Source organism: Desmodus rotundus, chromosome 8 (assembly GCF_022682495.2).
Source record: "Desmodus rotundus isolate HL8 chromosome 8, HLdesRot8A.1, whole genome shotgun sequence".
Classification (NCBI taxonomy): domain Eukaryota; kingdom Metazoa; phylum Chordata; class Mammalia; order Chiroptera; family Phyllostomidae; genus Desmodus; species Desmodus rotundus.
The window spans coordinates 15333509-15352310 of NC_071394.1; the positions used below are offsets into that span (position 1 = coordinate 15333509).

At 38.4% G+C, this 18802-nt stretch overlaps 1 protein-coding gene across 1 annotated transcript; it reads right to left on the reverse strand.

Moving 5' to 3' along the window:
• Positions 1–735: 735 nt before the first annotated feature.
• On the reverse strand, positions 736–17286 carry MED30 (mediator complex subunit 30). The gene is made up of 4 exons (XM_024572507.3): positions 16939–17286; positions 10016–10174; positions 8003–8107; positions 736–1126 (listed from the first exon to the last, which is right to left on the reverse strand). The coding sequence occupies exons 1-4, from the start codon at positions 17113–17115 to the stop codon at positions 1031–1033; spliced, it is 537 nt and encodes a 178-aa protein (XP_024428275.1). The 5' UTR covers positions 17116–17286; the 3' UTR covers positions 736–1030.
• Positions 17287–18802: the final 1516 nt, after the last annotated feature.

The following is an 18802-nucleotide window of genomic DNA, read 5'->3' on the forward strand; positions in this document are numbered from 1 at the left end:
TGCCCCTGCCAGGGAGATAAGCTTTGTCTCCTTAGTGGCTTATGGTCCCAAGGTCTCTGACTCAGCCTTAGCCATGGGGGTTTACAGCTTCTGAAACCAGGCAGGGCGGTTCCCAAAAATAATTAAAACAAAAAATTAGGTTAAAACATTTTTACAACTGCTTGAGGTGTCAATACCCATGCTCTGACAAATGTGCAAATTATACAGGGTCTAACGATGCCCAAATGGTTTGGCTTCTCTTCCTGTGATTCTGTTGCTTGTTATCGGTGGGAATCTGTGTTAATTTAAGAAATTTCACTGCTGTGGCCAGCTAGTTCAGTTGGTTAGAGCATCATCCCAAAATGCCAAGGTTGGGGGCACATACAAGAAACCAAGGAATACATAAAAAAGTTGAACAAAATTGATGTTTCTTTCTCTCTCAAATCAATTAAAAATTATTTTTAAAAGTTTTACTTAATTTTTAATAAGCAACATTTGCACATGCTATCAAATTCTAAAGGTCCAAAAAGTATATAGCTACCTGGGTCCCCACCTACCTACAGTGATATAGTAGTGAACCACTGTCTCATTTTAACATGTTTGGGACCCGAATGAATTTCAGAAATTGAGCTGAAATGGTAAGTTACATATTTAATTTTAATTAATTTGTATCAGATCGATATTCTCATCTGCAAAAATGTTTAAACCTTTGATTTTCTCCTAAAAGCATAATGAAATGAACAAAACAACCACTGATCAAATTTAAAAATTTATTTACAAAACTTACTTTGCTGTTAAAAAAACAATCACTCAATTCATGAAGATTAACCAGCACACAAACCCTATCAAAGTTTATTATAATAATCTTTTACAGAATCAACAGCTTAAAAAGACTGCCAATGAATACTTTAATGTAACACCACACTGTGAAATAGGAACTTTAATTCTAGTGACCAGAATACAAACACATAAATAAGTCTTCTTCAAAGGGAAAACATACTGGGGGAAAAAATGGTATAACATGTGTGAAGCAGGAAATTTAAATATCAGTTCAGTTCCTCATTGCCAACATGGCATTTATATCCCAGATGAGATTTCGTAATTGATCCATAATTTGCTTCAGCTGTTGATTCTTCTGTTTGAGTTTCTGCAGAAACAAAAGAATTTGTCAAAAATGAAATCTAAATCATGAAGGTAGAAGATTAAAAGTCGGAAGCTGGCTCCAGCCTCTACCTCCCTGCACTCATCTGTCTCCACCTTCGGAGAAAATAAAGTCAGTGTTTAAGTGCTGGAAAACCTAAGTGGGCCGCTCTTCCAAGAGGCAGCGCACCAGTGGTCAGGAGCACAGACTGCAGAGCCGGGCTCTCTGGGTTCACACTCAGCCCCTTCACCGAATGTATGATGTTGGCCAGATTACTTAACCTCTCTGTGCCTCAGTTTCCACTCCAGAGAGATGGGGATAATAGTGGAACCACCTACCCCATGAGAGTTGATAGGATTAAATGACTTGACTCACGTCAAGTGTTAGAACTGTCAATGTAGGAAATACAGTGTAACAAAAATACAATGCCTGATGTCCTCAGTCTTTCAGATATGTGGCAGAAGCCCCTGTTTGCCCAAACACGAAGCGGTCTACTTCTAATTCTGAAAACTGAAGCCCAGACGGCCCGGTCCCCGATGTACCCTAACAAGTCAGACTTGCCGCCTGCACACACACAGCACGCGTCTCTGTATCTCCGGGTCTGGGGTTCTACTCGACTGTAGTTTATAAACTTCTTCTTAAATATCCTTTCCTCAAATCCTATGTGCCCGTGTCACAGTCAGTCACACACATACAAGCGCTGAGAAATAGTAAGGGCAGTGAACTAATAATGGCTTCAGAGTGGTTCAGAGCCAGCTGCGCTTGCCCCCCAGGCAGCACTCCCCTAGCTGGGGGAGACTTCAGCTGCTGTGGCTCCGCTGGCAATTCTCTTTTCAGGAGCAAAGTGAGGAAGAGCTACTGAATAACAAAAGAAAGAGAAGGAATGCGAGTTGATTTTTAAGAACATCTTATTTGAATTAGTACCTTCCGACATATTTTGAATATGAACACTTTGAAGTTTCAGAACCTCTCACTGGAATGGAATGCTGAGCCTGTAACACATTCTGTTCCATAAATAGTGGCTCTGGATTAGGCATTGTAAGGGAAGAAAACGGAATGAGAAACAATCCCACCTTGAGGAAGTTCAACATCAAGTAGGAGGAAGATAATGCCCAGATGACTGGACTACAGGCTGGTTAGGCAGGCGGCAGAGGGAAAACATCAGATGCGGTGGCACCCCAAAACAAAACAAAACAGACACCGCCTCCTCCGACTGGCAGGGGCGGCAAACAAGGAAACTGGTTTTGTTTGGGGGTCTAGAAAAACTGGTGAGCACAGACCCTTTGGGCTAGGTAGTCGGTAATAAGACCCATTCACATTCTTGAAGAAGAAGAAACGCAATTTAAATCACAATGAAAATGGTTCACTGGGTGAGTATGTTGTATGGATTCTCCTGCCAAATTTCAATGGTAACAAATCCGTGTCCATGAAAAAGGAGACAGAGAAAGATTAAGTTTTGGGAACAACTGAAAACCACAAAAAGGCCAAGTTGGGTGGAATAAGATCAGTGATCACATTTTCAGCATAAATTAAGGAGTAATTAGAAGTGATAAAATGATATTCTTACATGGTTAAAAACAGACTTTAAACTCAATAGCAGAGGTTACAGACGGCCGCCTCAATGGCCGCATCGCTGGAACCGAAGCACAGCTCACCAACACGACTGCGTTCGAGAAGACGCATTCGGAAATACAGACTCTGATACACTTGTTGAAAAACACTGACCTCATTAATTCTTAAACAACAGTGTGAGAGAACTAAAAAGAATGTAGGATATTTTCGTGGTAATACTCAACTATAGGCAGTAGTAAAAATAAGTTTTTAAAAGTATGATATACAAGGTGGGCAAAAATAGGTTTATAGTTCATATGGAAAATAATACAATAGCTAATAATATAAGAATACACTGTGTCTCAAGTACCCACAACTGTAAGTCTACTTTTGCCCCACCCTGTGTTACAAGGCACTTGGATAGTTTCTCAAAGATGCCACAAAGTTTTCTTTTTTTTTTTAAATTGATTGATTTTAAGAGAGAGGGGAAGGAAGAGAAAGTGAAACACTGATTTGTTTTTACTTATTTATTCAGTCACTGGTTGTTTCTTGTATGCTTCCTGACTGGGGAGTGACCTGCAACCTTGGCACTTGGGATGACAGACGCCACAAAGTTTTAAATTGAAGAAGTTAGCATACATGTGAACTACCTAGAACCAAAACACATCATGAAACTATCGACAGCAAAGCTGACAGTTCTGCTTATTAGTGGTTAAGTTGTAAATAAATTTTCATGACGTGATACAGAATTTAATATACACAGTCTTGCACTGATTGATTTTAACAGAGGCTGACAGCTGCTTTTATGATAAAAATCCATCAGCTGTGCCTATTTATTACATTAACAGGTGAATGTGTTAGCAGAGTAGATAGTTTAAAAGATAGTTTTATGCTAAATCATAGCATGTAATTCAATATTCATATAAAGTCTGTGACAAATGGTCAAAAATGTTTTAATTTCTAAATTCATGGACTGAGTTATATTTCAACCCTGTAAAAAACTACCCACATTATCTTTCAATTTCATTTCACCATCAACAGAATAGTTTTAAGCCAAATAGAACTCATTCTGATGTTCTTAAAACATATACAGTAGTCTCAAACAAGTGTTCATCCTTTACTTGGGTATTAGGGCTTATGGATTCCAGAATAAGAAAAATATTTAAATGAGCCAAAACCTGGATAATTGAAACTGAGCCACTCTGTCTTCTGATGATTTACATTAAATACCGATTACACATTCCGCGCTCTGAAGTTTCATGGCGCTCTGGTGCCGCACAGGTGGTTAGAAACCAGACATATCACGTAGCCTCAGTAGTAAACACACCCCATCAGTGTCGTTCCATACAATTTCAAGTACACAACAATACAGTAAAATTCTGAAAATGACCAAATGAGGCTCCACTGAGAGATATGTTAAAACTACTTATTTTATGTAGCTTATTTAAAGTAAAAAGAAAATATACATTGTAATAAAATTCTAAATGTTTTTAATCGAATGCCAAGAATATAATTTTATTACTGGTTTTACAGGTCCATAAAGCAACTTATTCACTTAATATAAGCAAATGCCAATATATTAAAAACTATGGTCCAGTAGTTTTATGTTTGCAAATATCGTAACAGGAAGTGAGGACATGAAATGGGACACGGGGGAGACAATACACCGGAAGGGTCATGGCAGAAACTTCGCTGGCTGTGCAGAAGCTTTTCTGTCTGCCGTAGTCCCACTCATTTATTTTTGCATTTACTTGCCTTGCCTTTGGGGTCAAGTTCACAAAAGCTCCTCTGAGATTAAGGTCCAAAAGTTAGTGCCTATGTTTTCTTCTATGTATTTTATTATTTCAGGTCTTACATGCAAGTTTTTAATCCATTTTGAGTTAATTTTTGTATACAGTGTAAGATAATCTAGTTTCATTCTTTTGCACGTGGCTGTCCAATATTCGTTCCCAGCACCATTTATTGAAGACACTTTCCTTTCTCCATGATACATTCTTGGCTCCTTTGTCAAAGCTTAGTTGTCCAAATGAAAGTGGGTTTATTGCTGGGCTCTCGTTTCTACTCCATTGGTCTGTGTCATTTTTTTGCCAACACCATAGTGTTTTGATTAGCTTTGTGGTGTATAGTCTGAAGTCAGGAAGTTTGGTTAATTCTGGCTTTGTTCTTTTTTCTTAGCCTTGCTTTGGCAGTTGGGGTCTTTTGTTCTATACAAATTTGAGGATTTTTCTATTTCTGTGCAAAGTGCCATCAGGATATTGATAGGGATTGTATTAATATAGATTGCTTCAGATGATATGGATAGTTTAACAATTCTTCCAATCCATTAACACAGAATATATTTATTTAGTTACTTTATTAATTTATTGTTGAAACTGTTACAGGAGTCCCCGTTTCCCCAGTTCGCCCCCCGCCACTCCTAACCCCCTTCCCTCTGCTCACTCCCACACTGTGGCAGCCTATCTTTCCATTTTCGGTTTCTTTAGTTTCTCGCAACAATGTTTTATATAGTTTCCAGAGTATACAAGTCCTTCCCTCAAGTTTATTCCTAGGTATTTTATTCTTCTTAGTTGCTGCTATAAATGAGATTGTTTTCTTCATTCCTGATATTTCATTATTAGTATACAGAAACTCAACAACTTTTTGTATATTGATTTTATATCCTGCAACTTTACTGTATTTATTGTTTTCAATAGTATTTTGGTAGTAAGATATTTTTGATTACACACTCAAAAGTATTACCATATTCCGATTGTATAAAAGGCCTTTTAAAAAATAATCAAGAATAAGTTATTTCTAAGCCATCAAACTAGATAAAAAGAGGAATTTAAAAAAATGAAAAGTGAAATGAAACACATTTAGAAAAAATTATAGCTTTCTGAATTTATACAAGCTTATTTTTCATGTCATAAAATCTTTTCTGGTAGAGAACTATATGTTACACTATATAGTACTCTGAAACTCTAGTTAATGTCACAATGGTATTTTACGTGCATGTATTTCAATGTATTTTACAAAAATATCCTTATTACAGAGAAGAAAGGTAAAGAGAAAACATCTATTGTGTGAATCAATACATAGATTATCAATAGAAATTAACACTCCCTAATAAACGCACGCCTCACCTCTGGACTACCAAACACAATTTCTACTCGTGATCTAAATTAAGTTCCCCATCCCCCCGCTTTCCCTATCAGTTTTCCACTGTGAGTTTTTTATGATCATTCCTTACTGCCAAATTTGCTGGAAATAGTCTTCTCCATTTGCATTTCTCCTTTTTAAAAAAATTATAAAGTTTTATTTTATAAAATCTATCCATCTTTTTCCTTTCTCCTTAGTTTTGATACTATGGTACTTTTTTTTTTTTCAACTTTCCAGTATTTTGTGTTGCAGGTCTTATTTTCCACTCTGAAATTCATTTTGACATCTGGTGTAATATAAAAGCTAGGTTAATTTCCTCCCAAAGTTTCTATTCTTAAAGACTAATTTTCCACCAAATCCCTCTTCTGTCATATTAAATTCTCATACACAATAGGATGATTACTTTTCTGGCTATTATCTTACTAATCTGTCTATTCTTGTTCCAGTATTTCGCACTTACTGTTTTTATACTATGCTTCATATTATGTTTTAATTTTTAATGCAGAGTGCTGATGTATTACTCTTATCAGTATTTTCTTTGATACTTACTTAGTACATTCTGAAGAAAAAATTCCCATCTAGATTGTGTTTCAATTTTTTTTTGATTGGTATTGCACTGGAGTCTTATTTTTGTGTACTCTTAAGAGAATGCCTGTTTGGATTTGGACTGTGACTACACTAAAACTATGAAATACAGTGGAACCTCAGTTCTCAAACTTACTTCATCCTGGAACACTGTTCGAGAAGCAATGTGTTTGAAAACCAAATCTCCTTTGTCACCCGAGAGAGGCGTGACTGAGCACACAGCTGTCAGCATTAAAGGGTGGTTGGGGTGAGAATCAAGAACTGAAGTTTTGTTCGGCAACCAAGGAACGGTTTCTGGGAACGACTGGTGGACAACCGCAATGTTGGAGAACCGAGGTCTGACCGTCATTGAGACCGGCATTTTAAAAGTATGGACTGGCCACATAAGAACCTATGTTCTTTTAATTATCCAAACTTCTTTTATATATCTTAGTAAGTTTAATCATATATATCGAGATAAATCCTAATTACTTAATATTTGTTGTTACAATTGTGAATAGGATCTTTATTTGGTTTAATCATTATAGAAGAATGGTAACATCTTTTTATTAAATAAGCCTTTTTAATAAACTTATTGACTGTAGTTGTTTACCAGCTGAGTTTCTTTTTGCTTAACAAGCGTGATAAGCTTGTATATATTATAACCTGTTTCCAAAGTTTGTTTCTTTTCGTATTGTCTATAACTTCTAAAATAATATTAAATATAGTCATGTAGGGCATCTTATTTTATGCCTGAAAAATTATGGAAAATGCCAGATATTTATCAGAAAGAAAAAGACTTATAAAGAAAAGATACCATCTTGTTAAAGTTTTCTTTAAATCAGCAACATTTGAATTTTATTAAATGCCTTTTACATTTGAGAAAAAATTTTTTTCAATTTAACCTGCTGACATTACATATTACATATATCCTCAAAAAGTCCTCTTTGTGGTGGATTAATACCTTCCTGAGTTCCATTGACTGGAATTAAAATTTCAGGAGTGGGCTGAGGGGATACGTATATGAAAGTGTGAAATGGGTAGTTGTATTTATTGTGCTACTGGTTAGGTTTTGGTACGCGTGGGCCCTGTTTCTATCACAAAAAGAACAGACAACTTTCCTTATTTCTCTCTCTCTATATTTCATGAGAACTACCTGAGTGTCTTCTGAACTTCTGAAAGTATCAGTAATAAATACGTTCAAGTTCAGAACTTTTCCTGGCAGGCGACAGGATAGTGCTTTGAGAACTCTCTCAATTTCTTACTCAGGTGTTGAGACAGTCACACTTCCTGTTTGTAAGTTTTCATCATTTGCCGCTCCAAACACGCCCGCCATAAGCTAGAAAGCTGGAATTCTGCCTCGAAGGGAGAAAAGGAAATGGGTCGGACTGAGTGCCTCTGAAGCTTTTCTAAGAGCTTTGCTGCATGAATTTTGCGATCTCTCTTTTGACTACTTGGGCGACATTTCTGCTTACCTTTTTAGTTCTTGGTTGTCCTCTGAGTTAAATTTGCCACACAAACCATTTCATATAATTCTACAATTCAAATTATGTTTTTCGGTTACATCAGACTCCCTTGTAAATCGTGTCAATAAGTCGGAAATATAAAACATACAGACTAATCACTCACTTTATTTACTTCAGCAATTTCTCGCCTCTCTTCACTGGCAAAACGAGGCGGGCCGGCCCGGTCGTCATTCTTTGAGCCGTCTTCTTCCACATATGGAATAAGTTGCTGGAAGTGACACGCACAAAGTTAAAAGTCAGAAATCCAACACAGAATTTCCAGTTACCCTGGTATACATACTGAGTCAGATTAAGGGACATTTTTACACTTTTAGTAGTACAAAAATACATTTCAATTTAGGTGACTAAAATAACAACATTGTAAGTTTATCTTTTCAGTGCATTCTGTACATCAGTTTTTCAGGTTTCTTTTGTGAAATAGCCATTATAACAGTAATTGTCACATATAGTTCAGTAATAGGCTATTCCCTCAATCGGAGAATATTTAACTGCCAGACACTGGGTGAGACACTGCAAAAATAATGACTAGTAAGTTGTGATTCCTGCACCTACAAAATTAGTAGTCCCTTGAGATAGAATAGGCTTTCTTCCATCCACACTTGAAAGAAAGGAACTTCATGGATGTGCATTATATAAATGTCATTTATTCTCTGTCTAGAACCTATGTATCTATGTAAATTCTTAGTTAACTTCTTTTGGTTGGGAGAAAGTTCTGTTTTTGTTTTGGGGTTGGTTTTTTTTTGGTAGGAGAAAAATGTATACATCAATGAGACTTCTAGCAGGATTATAATTAAATATTTTGGTCTGTGGTGAAGCTCCTCGTAGGTGGGACAGACTTCAGGAATCACCTAGTCTCAACAACCATCTTACGCTGACGCAGGAACAGGCCCCAGGTGAATGACTGGCACAACCAGGAGCCATCTGACTAAACTTGTTTAAATTCCTGGGACAATAAAACCTACCCACACCCACAGCCACTCCTTCTTCCTTTCCTCTCCCCTAATACAGACCTGTCCTTCCTCCGCAAGACCATCAGTCTCCACTCCTGTGCTCTGACTCCTCGGCCCTCCTGTCTCTATCACTTGTCCCCCTCCCAACCTTTCCGTACCGTTTCTTCCTTTAGCATCTAAACACGTTCTGATCTCTCCCAGGTGGAGGGAAAAAACCCCTTGGCTCTGTCCGTGCTTCCATCTACTGCTTTCCTCTCTTGCTTTTTATCTGAGCTTCTTGAAAAACGGATATCCACCCGCTGGCTCCAGTTCCTTATTTCCTGTTCAACCTTCAACCCATGGTGATCTGCTTTCTTGTTGCTACCATGTCTCTGAAGCTCTGCTCAAATATACTGACAGCTCTCCTCCAGCAAAATCTACTGGACAGTTTTATCCCTTATTCTCGACTTCTCTGCAGCCTCTGACAGTCTGTCAGCCATACTTCTGATCTTTCTCCAATGTCTCTGATCACTTCTTTTCAGGCTGTTCTGAGTCTACTCGTCCTTTGTTCATCTGTACATGCTGATCACTCAAAAAGGAAGCACTGATCACATGAAATTGTCCTCTACGTGGAGTGACAGAGCATCTCCCCAGCTACCTTTGGCGGAGGAGATAGAACTTACCAACGGGAAAGGGCCGTCCATAATGATATCACATACTGAACAAACTATATCTATGATCCAAGGTTAAATTTACAGAATATATTTTAAAACTAGAGTAATTCATTAAGCTAATCTAAATTATTAATGATGAAAACATTACTTTTATTCATAAAGAACTCACATGAAAATGATTTAAAAAACATTTGACAATACTATTAAAACTGCTTAAAAAGAAATCATGCATAGATTTAATTAAAAGGATACACTAACAATGAAAAAAATTGCTACAGACAACCCTCTGATTCCAGTAACAAAATTCACTAACAAGCCTGTATGTCAATCTACAAAAAATTATTAACATGAAAGTACAGTATACTCTATACATATATTTATATCATATTTTCATCTGATATAATTCAAAATCTGGAAATATTGCAAAAACAAGAGAAAGAGAAGAGAAAAAATTACAAATGCCTGAGACTATCTTGCATCTTCATTCCCCCTCCCTCTTCCACTAAAACTTGCCTCCACTGGAATGGGGTCCATCCCTCCGCAGTTTTCATTGCATTTGTCATAGACCAATCGCAGCTTCCGGAAGAGGATAGAGAGTTGGCGAAGATGATCCTGCAGCTTTGCTAACCGATCTTGGTATGTTCCAGTATGGTACGTGACACCATTGGGGAGCTTATCAGACAAAACAAGACAATAAAAACAGAAAGTAATGAAAATCAAGATTTTCTCTATGTAAAGCTGACAAACAATTTTTAAGCGCTGATAAAGGCAAATAACTCCTCACAGGTAACAAGTGCAATTCTAAGGATTTAGGAGTAATTCGTGCTCATTTCTTAGCTCATTAGCATCCTCTCTCAGTGCTGTAAACAGACCTAGAGAAAGCATGGTAAGAAGCCCCTCTGACCAGGTGGAATACTTCTCCCTGCTAACTTTTTATGTATATTATAACTCTTAAAAATATACAATTTTAATAGTACTTACTATTACATAAAGGCAGCAAACAGGTGAACTTAAATAGGAAGTTAAAAATAAAATGCAATTTAGAAAGGAAAACAAACAAATGAAGACAGGACTTCACAGCCAGAGAAAAGTGATAATATGCTGCTCCTATTGCAAAATAATCCCAAGATACCTTAACTCTGATAAAATAGTTAGGGTGCTCAAAGCACACATGGAAATAGAAAGCTGTCGCCCAAAGTTCTACTTTAAAAAGAATATATAGCAGGAGAAATAGGTGTAAATCAATCCAAACTTAAAGATCATTCATAAATTTTACAAGGAACTGTTATGATCATAATTGTCTTGGATGCTTATGCATTTTTAATTTAGGAATTTTACCAAAAGAAGCCAGATGTATGTATTGAAATTATAAAAATGCAGATAATGGAAATTGATTATTATTTAATTAGAAATTATAACTAATTATATGCCATTTGTGCCTTGCGGAAACTCATGAACCAAATCTTCCTTTCTCTGTACATTTTACATTTTATTCCCACAATCTCATCTGTGAAATTATTCTAACGTAAGAATCAACAACATTTATTCCCCATTTTCTAGTTTAGAAGGTGCTTTCATTATAAGCACTTACCCTTATACTTATCCTGGGGACCAAAGTGATAAAAACTATTCAATATTTAGTTCATTTTTTTCTTTTTTAAACAGATGAAGTAAAAATGCAAAAAAAAAAAAAGTACATGACACAATGTTTGGAGAAAAAAGGAACTAGGACAAACTATGATTACAAGTAGGTAAAACCATAAACCTGAAAGACAGACTGGGAAGGCTTACATAGTTGGTGAAACATATTCTAGGGAAATAGGCTTGAATAATTTCTGTTCTCACTTTCAAATTTTCTATAATGTAAGGGGTTATAAGTTAAGGAGATGGATCTTCTGAAATTACTTGAAATGAGATATTGTTAGGATTTTCAGAAATTCTTAAGCTTAAAATATTCTGAGGACAATGCCTCAAAGAAATGTGATAAAAGATATCAAAGGCTGACTTAGTAAAAATAGATTAAAGGAGAAAGGCATGAAAAGTTCGCCGTCCAGTACAATGGAGAATTTCTCTTTATAAGCTTTCCAATTCATGAACGTTCACAAACACAATCAAAGAAATGTTTCAAAGGAGCCTAGCGTTCCTGTTTGGGTGATAATAAGGAGAATGATTTTATCTTACATACAGAAGCGCTGTGTACCTTTATTATGGCATTTACTAGATTTACAACTTTGCCCATATTTTCTACTTAGTGGAAGCTAGAACTTACTCACACTTGTATCTCTGTATTTAGTAGTGTACTCCCAAACAGAAGGTTTTAAAGGACAGTCTAAATTATTTTAATGAGTTATTTTCCCAATAAATCTATACTTAAAACTCACTTAGAAGTGTGTCATTTACAAGAACTAATATTTTTTTTCACAAAGGAAAACAAAATCATTTTGAAATGCAAAGAATCACTCTCCTTAAGTTCACCTACTCATTAAGTTTGGGTGTTTTCATTTACAACATCAGCTGCTCAAACAAGGGAATAATTCATTCAAAAAATTATGACACACACTTCCTGTGTCGGGCACTGCTCCAGAACACGAGAGACAAGGTTCCCGTACTACAGAGGATAAGTTACTGTGGTGCCTGAGATCCCCTGCTATATACTGTAGTGTGCATGTTCAGCTCAAAAGCTCATCACTAAGCATTTGTCATGAATGCTGGTGAAGATCCATAAATAATATGCTCACACCCCAGACACCAAAAAGGCATCCGACTAAATTCAATGTCCATTCTTAAAACACATATAAAACTCTTCATAAACATTCCCCAGTGTGATAAAAGACATTTGCCCCAGTTAACAAGTCAGCACCATGATTAAAGCGCAGGTACTAAAAGCATTGCCAATGAAGTCGGGAACAGAACAGGATGTCTGTCTACTAAGACCACTGACACTACTAGTGGCCCTTATTCTGGAGGAACTGGCCAATGCAATTAGAGGGGAAAAAAGGAAAAGTACTGAAACATTAAGAAGGGAGTGGTATCACCATCACTAAAAGAATATGATAACGTGCCACTATTAAAAGAATTCAAGAAGGAGGTGGGTACAAAGATAATGTTTAGAAAACGATACCTTTGCTTTCATATATAAAAAACAAACCAAAGAAAATGAGAAAGGAAAAAGACCCCGTTTACAATAGCAACAATAAAGATAAAATACCTAGCAACAAACTTTAAAAATACCAAGATAAAAATGAAAACTTAAAATACTTCATGGGGACACAAAGAAGGATATTCCATGTTCTTGGTTATCAAGACTCAACATAATACTGATGTCAGGTCTCTCCAGGTTAAATGAACCAATTAAAAATATGAACAGATTGTTCCCACGGCTCAACAAGCTGATTCTGAAGTACATGTGGAAAAATAGGCAAGAATTGCTATGGAAATTCTGAAAAATAACTGAAAAACATTATAGAGCCTCAATAAATAGGAGTCTGGCATTGATACACAGAGACAGGCAGCTAAGTGACTAGAACATAACATTCAGAAATAGACTGATTTCTATGAAGCGGCATCTGAAATCAGTGGGGAAGGAAATGACTATTCAATCAACCTTTTGGAAGAAGTAAGGCCAGGGCCATACCTCACACTTTATTCTAGGCTACAGGCTACCTGGATCAAAGTTTTAAATATAAAAATTGAAGCAAAAGTTCTATGAGGAGAGATGTTCAAATTCATTCAAAATAGGAAAAATCTAAAGTAGATTTTTACCATCAAACGATCAAAGATCTAAGAATGTAACTCGCCGTGTCGCAGCCCAGCTGTTGGTCTTGGTCAGGACACGGCAGCATAAACGGATAGAACCCCCCACGGCGGGCAATTTTTCAAAGTCTGTATAATTATAGAAGCACAGAGCCATACCCAAGAATTTATCCTGCTGGTACACTTGTGCATGCATGTGGTCGTTATTCACTGCAGCGTAACAGTCAGAGATTTAAAAGCAACCTAAATGCCCTTTGCTAGAGAACTGGTTAAATAAATTACAGTATTTCCATGCAGTGAATTACTATGCACTTTAGAAAGAAAAGAAACTGTTTTCTGTATGGATATGAATAAACTCCAAAATATGCCAAATGAAAAAAGCAAGGTGCAGAATGGTGTGTTAATAAACTGTTATCTGTGCAACAGGGAGGACAGGGAAAGAATGTACACGGACATCTGCTCAGACATGCACAGAATATACGGAAGGCTACACAGGAAGGGTGAAACCGCCACGACCAATCATTGCCTGAGGAGAAAGGGGCAGAGAGCTGGCACACCGCGATGGGAGACAGCGCTCACTGTAATGTCCTTTTGTACTTCCGAATTTTGAAGGTACTTTATATTCAAAGAAATTATTTTAAAGATGTAAAGGATAATAAAATAGAACCAAAGCAGTACTTTTAACACAGGGATTCTCAACTGGGATCTAAGGATCCTTGGGGAGACATCTGTTAATCTCCCTGAAATTTTATTCAAAATATGTATATGTGCCTTTTTTTCAGACCGGAGTCCATAGTTTCCATCCCACTGTCAAGAAGCTAAAGGACACCGAATAAAGAACCACTTATCTAAAGGAAAGTCTGCATTTCTGGCACTTTGTCGTCCTTCTTGATTAGCAATATAGAAGATAATTTTTAAAATTTGAATACTCATGAAATTGTACCAATGAATAAGTTATATGTCATCCTGTTTGTACCACTACTTCTTCTGCAAATGTGGAGCACACGGCTGTTTCTTGTATAGCAATTACAATATGCTCAAAGGGTCTTAGATGAGTTGAACTTCAGAACTCACAAGAGCCACAAAGAAATACCGGTAACTATCAGTCTCTTGCAAATTGGTTTTGCATACATGTCCGCATGTAATCTAGTTTCTGATACTTTTTGAAAATGTTTATTTTTTCTGTGTTGGCCATGGATGTGCATTATATCTCTTTTAATATTAAAAACTGTTTGGCAGCGAGTTAGCACTAAGTACTTACTATAAAGAGGTTAACAGGAAGAGCTACTAGTCAGGTGTGAGGTTGGGTAAATTCTTCTCTCTTTAAGCCTGGGTTTCCTTAACTGTAAAATAGAGATAGAAACACTCCTGAGAACTGCTCTTACAACAGTTGTTCCTGATGAAGGAGAGTACTTGACAAATAGTAGCCATGAGTTCTCCAGCCCTAATTCAGTCCTTTGCATACAGCATGTTGAAGATGAAGAAATCCATTTTCTATTCATGGTCGGGAATCCTTGTACATGGAGGGCTCACTTGAAACTCCTATGGGGTGTATACTGATATAAAATGGATCTGGATTTTTTCTGAAGGGTTTTCAGCCCAGAACTTGGTCTATTATGGGAACTATCGTTCTCATTAGACACTTTTCTAGAGCATTTAATGTTACGGCATGAAACGGCGACCATCAGAAACAAAATGCTGTACGTACTTTAAAAAGCTTACCTGCGGGTTGTTGACCGCGCTGTGTTTGGCACCCCACAACCCCGGTGTTGTTCAGGGTCAACTGTGCTCGTGAGAGATCATTTCATACATACTTTAATCATTTTAGATATTCATATTTTTAAATTGCCAAAGATTTCACCTCCCTTTGTATTGCTTCACATCGCTTTATTGACATGGTCTTAATAGACTTCCACACAACTGAATTACTTTTCAAATCAGGAGAAGAAAATATTAAGAACTTAAAGAAGAAGAAACTACTCTTTAGTGCATCCGTAGAAATAAGAATTGTAAGAGTCTGAAGACCTGGTTTCGAATTTACCTTATGATTGACCAATTTGGGGCAAGTCACTTTACCTCTCCGAATCACAGAATCCTCATCCAGAAAACCAAAATCATATCCACGTGGGCAGGGTCCACTGGGCTATCCACCTGGTGATAACCAGAGGGAAAGGTGGAGGGGTAGAAGAAGGTATAGGAGGGCCAATGGTGAGGGAAGGAGACTGGACCTGGGGTGGTGAACACGCAGTCCAATATACAGATGATGTGTTATAGAAGGGTACACCTGAAACCTATACAATTTTATGAACCAATGTCACCACAATAAATTCAATGGAAAATGGGTTAGCAAAATGGTGTTGGAACGACTGGATATCCAATACAAAAAAGTATACGTGGATCTGTACCTATCATTATATGAAAAAATTAACTCAATGTGGATTATTGAGCCACATGCAAAAACTAAAACTATAAAACTTCCAGAAGAAAACAAAAGAAAATCTTTGTTACCCTCAACTAGACACAAATTTCTTAGGTAGAACATCAAAAGCAAAATCTGTAAAAAACCAAACAAGTTGGATCCCATCCAAGTTTAAAATGTCTGTTCTTCAGAAGGCAACATGAAGAGAATGGAAAGATAAGCCACAGACTCGAGAAAGTGTTCGCTAAGCAAAAAGGCGTAACAACAAGTGCTGGCGAAGATGAGGAGTGACTAGAACCCTCCACACTGCCAAGGGGAATTAAGACGGTGCAGAACTTTGGAAAAGTTTCGTAAATGTTAAAACATTTATTTTATGATCCAGCAATTCTGCTGCTAGGCATCTGCTCATTCAAGAGAAATGAAACACGTGTTCACAGGAACATTTGTAGACGAGCATCCGTAGAAGCATTTTTATAATGACTCCCAGTGGGAACAACCCAAATGTCCACCAACAGGTGAACACATACCCAAGTTGTAATGGATTGGTACAATGGAAGGAACACTATCCAGCAATCAAAAGGAACGAACTACTGATACATGCGAGGGGCCAGACAAAAATGACTACGTGGTGAATGATTCCATTTATACGAAACTCTAGAATTTATGTGTCAGAAAGCAAATCGCAGGTTGCCTGCAGACAGAAGGCCAGAAGTAAGGATTTCAGAGGGACACGAAGAAACCCTTGGGGCTGATGAATGATGGTTTCACAGATATATATATATATGTCAAAACTTTTTTAGAAGTGCACTATACCAATATACCACAATAGGGCTGTTATAACAAAAACGGTTAGCAGAATTAGCAGAATCTGAATTCTTCAACTCTTTTGACTCACAAAGTATTTTGCTGGAAAAAGATGAGATGAAAGTCAAAGTAATAAAAACAGGGTAGCAGAGTGAGGCCCACCTTTACCTTGAAAGGTGCAAGAGTGTGCCTAGTAACTAGAGACCCTGTTCGAATCTAGGACGTGTGGCTTCCATCGTCCAGAAACCATTCTGGAAAACATCACGTTTACGGGGCAGACTCCTGGGGACGGACACGTCACTGAGGAACGCTTCTGACCGTAAATAGGAGGACCCAATACTTAAAGATTGCCTATGACAGCCCCGCTGACGCCCAAAGGCCACGGAACTTCTAAACCGGCACCCCTCTGCACCCGCTTTCTCCACCCACGCCCAGGGGCGGCGCCCGCCCTCCTTCCCACCTGCATGTTCCTCAGGAGCTGGAAGATCTCCATGGTGCGGTACACGATGTCCTGGACCGTCTCCTGCCCGATCCGGCAGAGCGAGGCCGTGTTGACCTCCCGGGCGGCTTGCTGGGCCTGCGGCCCGGCGAAGGGCCCGGGCGCCATCCCGGACGCAGCCAACGGAGGGGTGGACATGGCGCAACTGCGGCCTCGGGACCGCGGAGCCGGAGAAGGAACGGCAGGAGGACCGTCCGGGAGACCAACGGTGCCGGCCTTTGCGTGAACAGTGGCTTATAAAACTCCGGCGGCCTGATTTCAAAACAGCGGCCGTGACTTCCGCCCACCGTGACGTAACGCGTCACCAAACGTCAAGGGCACCTCCTACTCGGCGAACCCTGGGAACAGTCTCCGCATAAAGCCGTCCAGGATTGGGCCGGACGCCCAGGTGGGCGGGACGGACAGGTCGAGTAGTCAATCACCGGCTGCACTTCAGCCAGGGGCGTGGTGCCTGTAGTGGGAGCAGGGTGGGTTTTCCCAGAGTTCGTTTCCCAGGTTCCGAGCCCTTCGTTAGCTTTCGTTTTGGAACTCTCGTGTTATTTTCCTTGCTGAGCATTTTATTTTAACAAGCCTATGAGGTTTATAGTAGTATTGGCCTTTTTTAAGTAGGAGGCAAGGCCAAAGGGACTAGTTTGACTTTAAGTTGCAGACACCTTGGAGATGGTAACCTGCGATTTGAATTTAGAAAACGAAATTTCAGATTTTGCATGCTTACTGTGACCTGATACAGATACCCGAATTGCTGTTGTTCCCTGCTCAATCGTCAGTTTATTCGAGAAGCTTTCTTGATCATCTGAAGTATAATGTTAACACACACTCCCCTTCCTGACTTTGGCTGTTATTACTATGTTCTGTATAGTGTTTGGGTTGTTACTTTCTGACTCTCCCTCACCTTTTACACACGCATTCTAGTATGCAAACTACATAAAAACAGATAACTATGTCTATTTTATTCGCTTACAGTGTTCTCCATGCTCACTGATCGGCACATAGAAAGTACTTAATAAATACATGTTGAGTAACATTTTACATTATAAATGTAAGAAACATTCAAGTCATTCTCTCACTACCTCGTAATGCCCATTTCAGAGAGAACAAAAAAGTCAAGAATGTGGGAAGGGTGATAGGCACAAAATGACTGCATTTTTAAAAGTATCTGAACACTCCATTAGTAAAGACTTTGCAGGAAATGGTGACTAAAAATGACATAGGAACCACTATAGAAATTTTAAAGAGTGATTTTACAGCTTCCTAGTGAGCAGTTATCATGTGACAAATACCTCCTGAGCACCTACTATGTGCTGGCTGCTAGAAATGGAGATAGAGTGGTGGACAACTCAGGCAAAAGCCCTGCTGTCATGGGTCAGGCAGAACACTAATGACTGTGAGGAGTGTCCTGAAGGAAAAGTTCAAGGTCCTGATATTAATGCGCTAACAATTTAGGAGACCAGGTACAGTCTGAAGGGTAAAAGTTGGGCTCTGACAGTGAATGAAAGAGGGTGCTGAACACTGGAGTGTGTCTGTGAGGGGGGTCATGGGACAAGGAAGGCCAGTGACCACACCCGAAGTGAGGAGGCCTCCAAATGCTTTCCAGAGTCTGAAGTTTAGCATGAGGAGAAGGGTCTGGAAATAACGCTGAAGACAAAGACAGACCTTGGAAGACCTTCTAAGACAGGTCAAGCAGTTTGGGCTTTATTCTGAGTGAAATAGTGAGTCATTGAAGAGTTTCAGGAGGAATAATTACCAGAAATACTCCATATAGAAGGCTTATTCTGGCTACCGAATGGGGAATGTTGGATATGTACTGTCTTCTTCCATCCTAAAG

Coding starts and splice junctions, on each gene's coding strand:
- MED30 (XM_024572507.3), bottom strand. CDS start 17,115: ATGTCCACCCCTCCGTTGGCTGCGTCCGGGATGGCGCCCGGGCCCTTC. Junction 10,175..16,938: donor AGCTCCTGAGGAACATGCAG/GTGGGAAGGAGG, acceptor TTGTCTGATAAG/CTCCCCAATGGTGTCACGTA. Junction 1,127..8,002: donor AAATTGCTGAAGTAAATAAA/GTGAGTGATTAG, acceptor TTGTTTCTGCAG/AAACTCAAACAGAAGAATCA.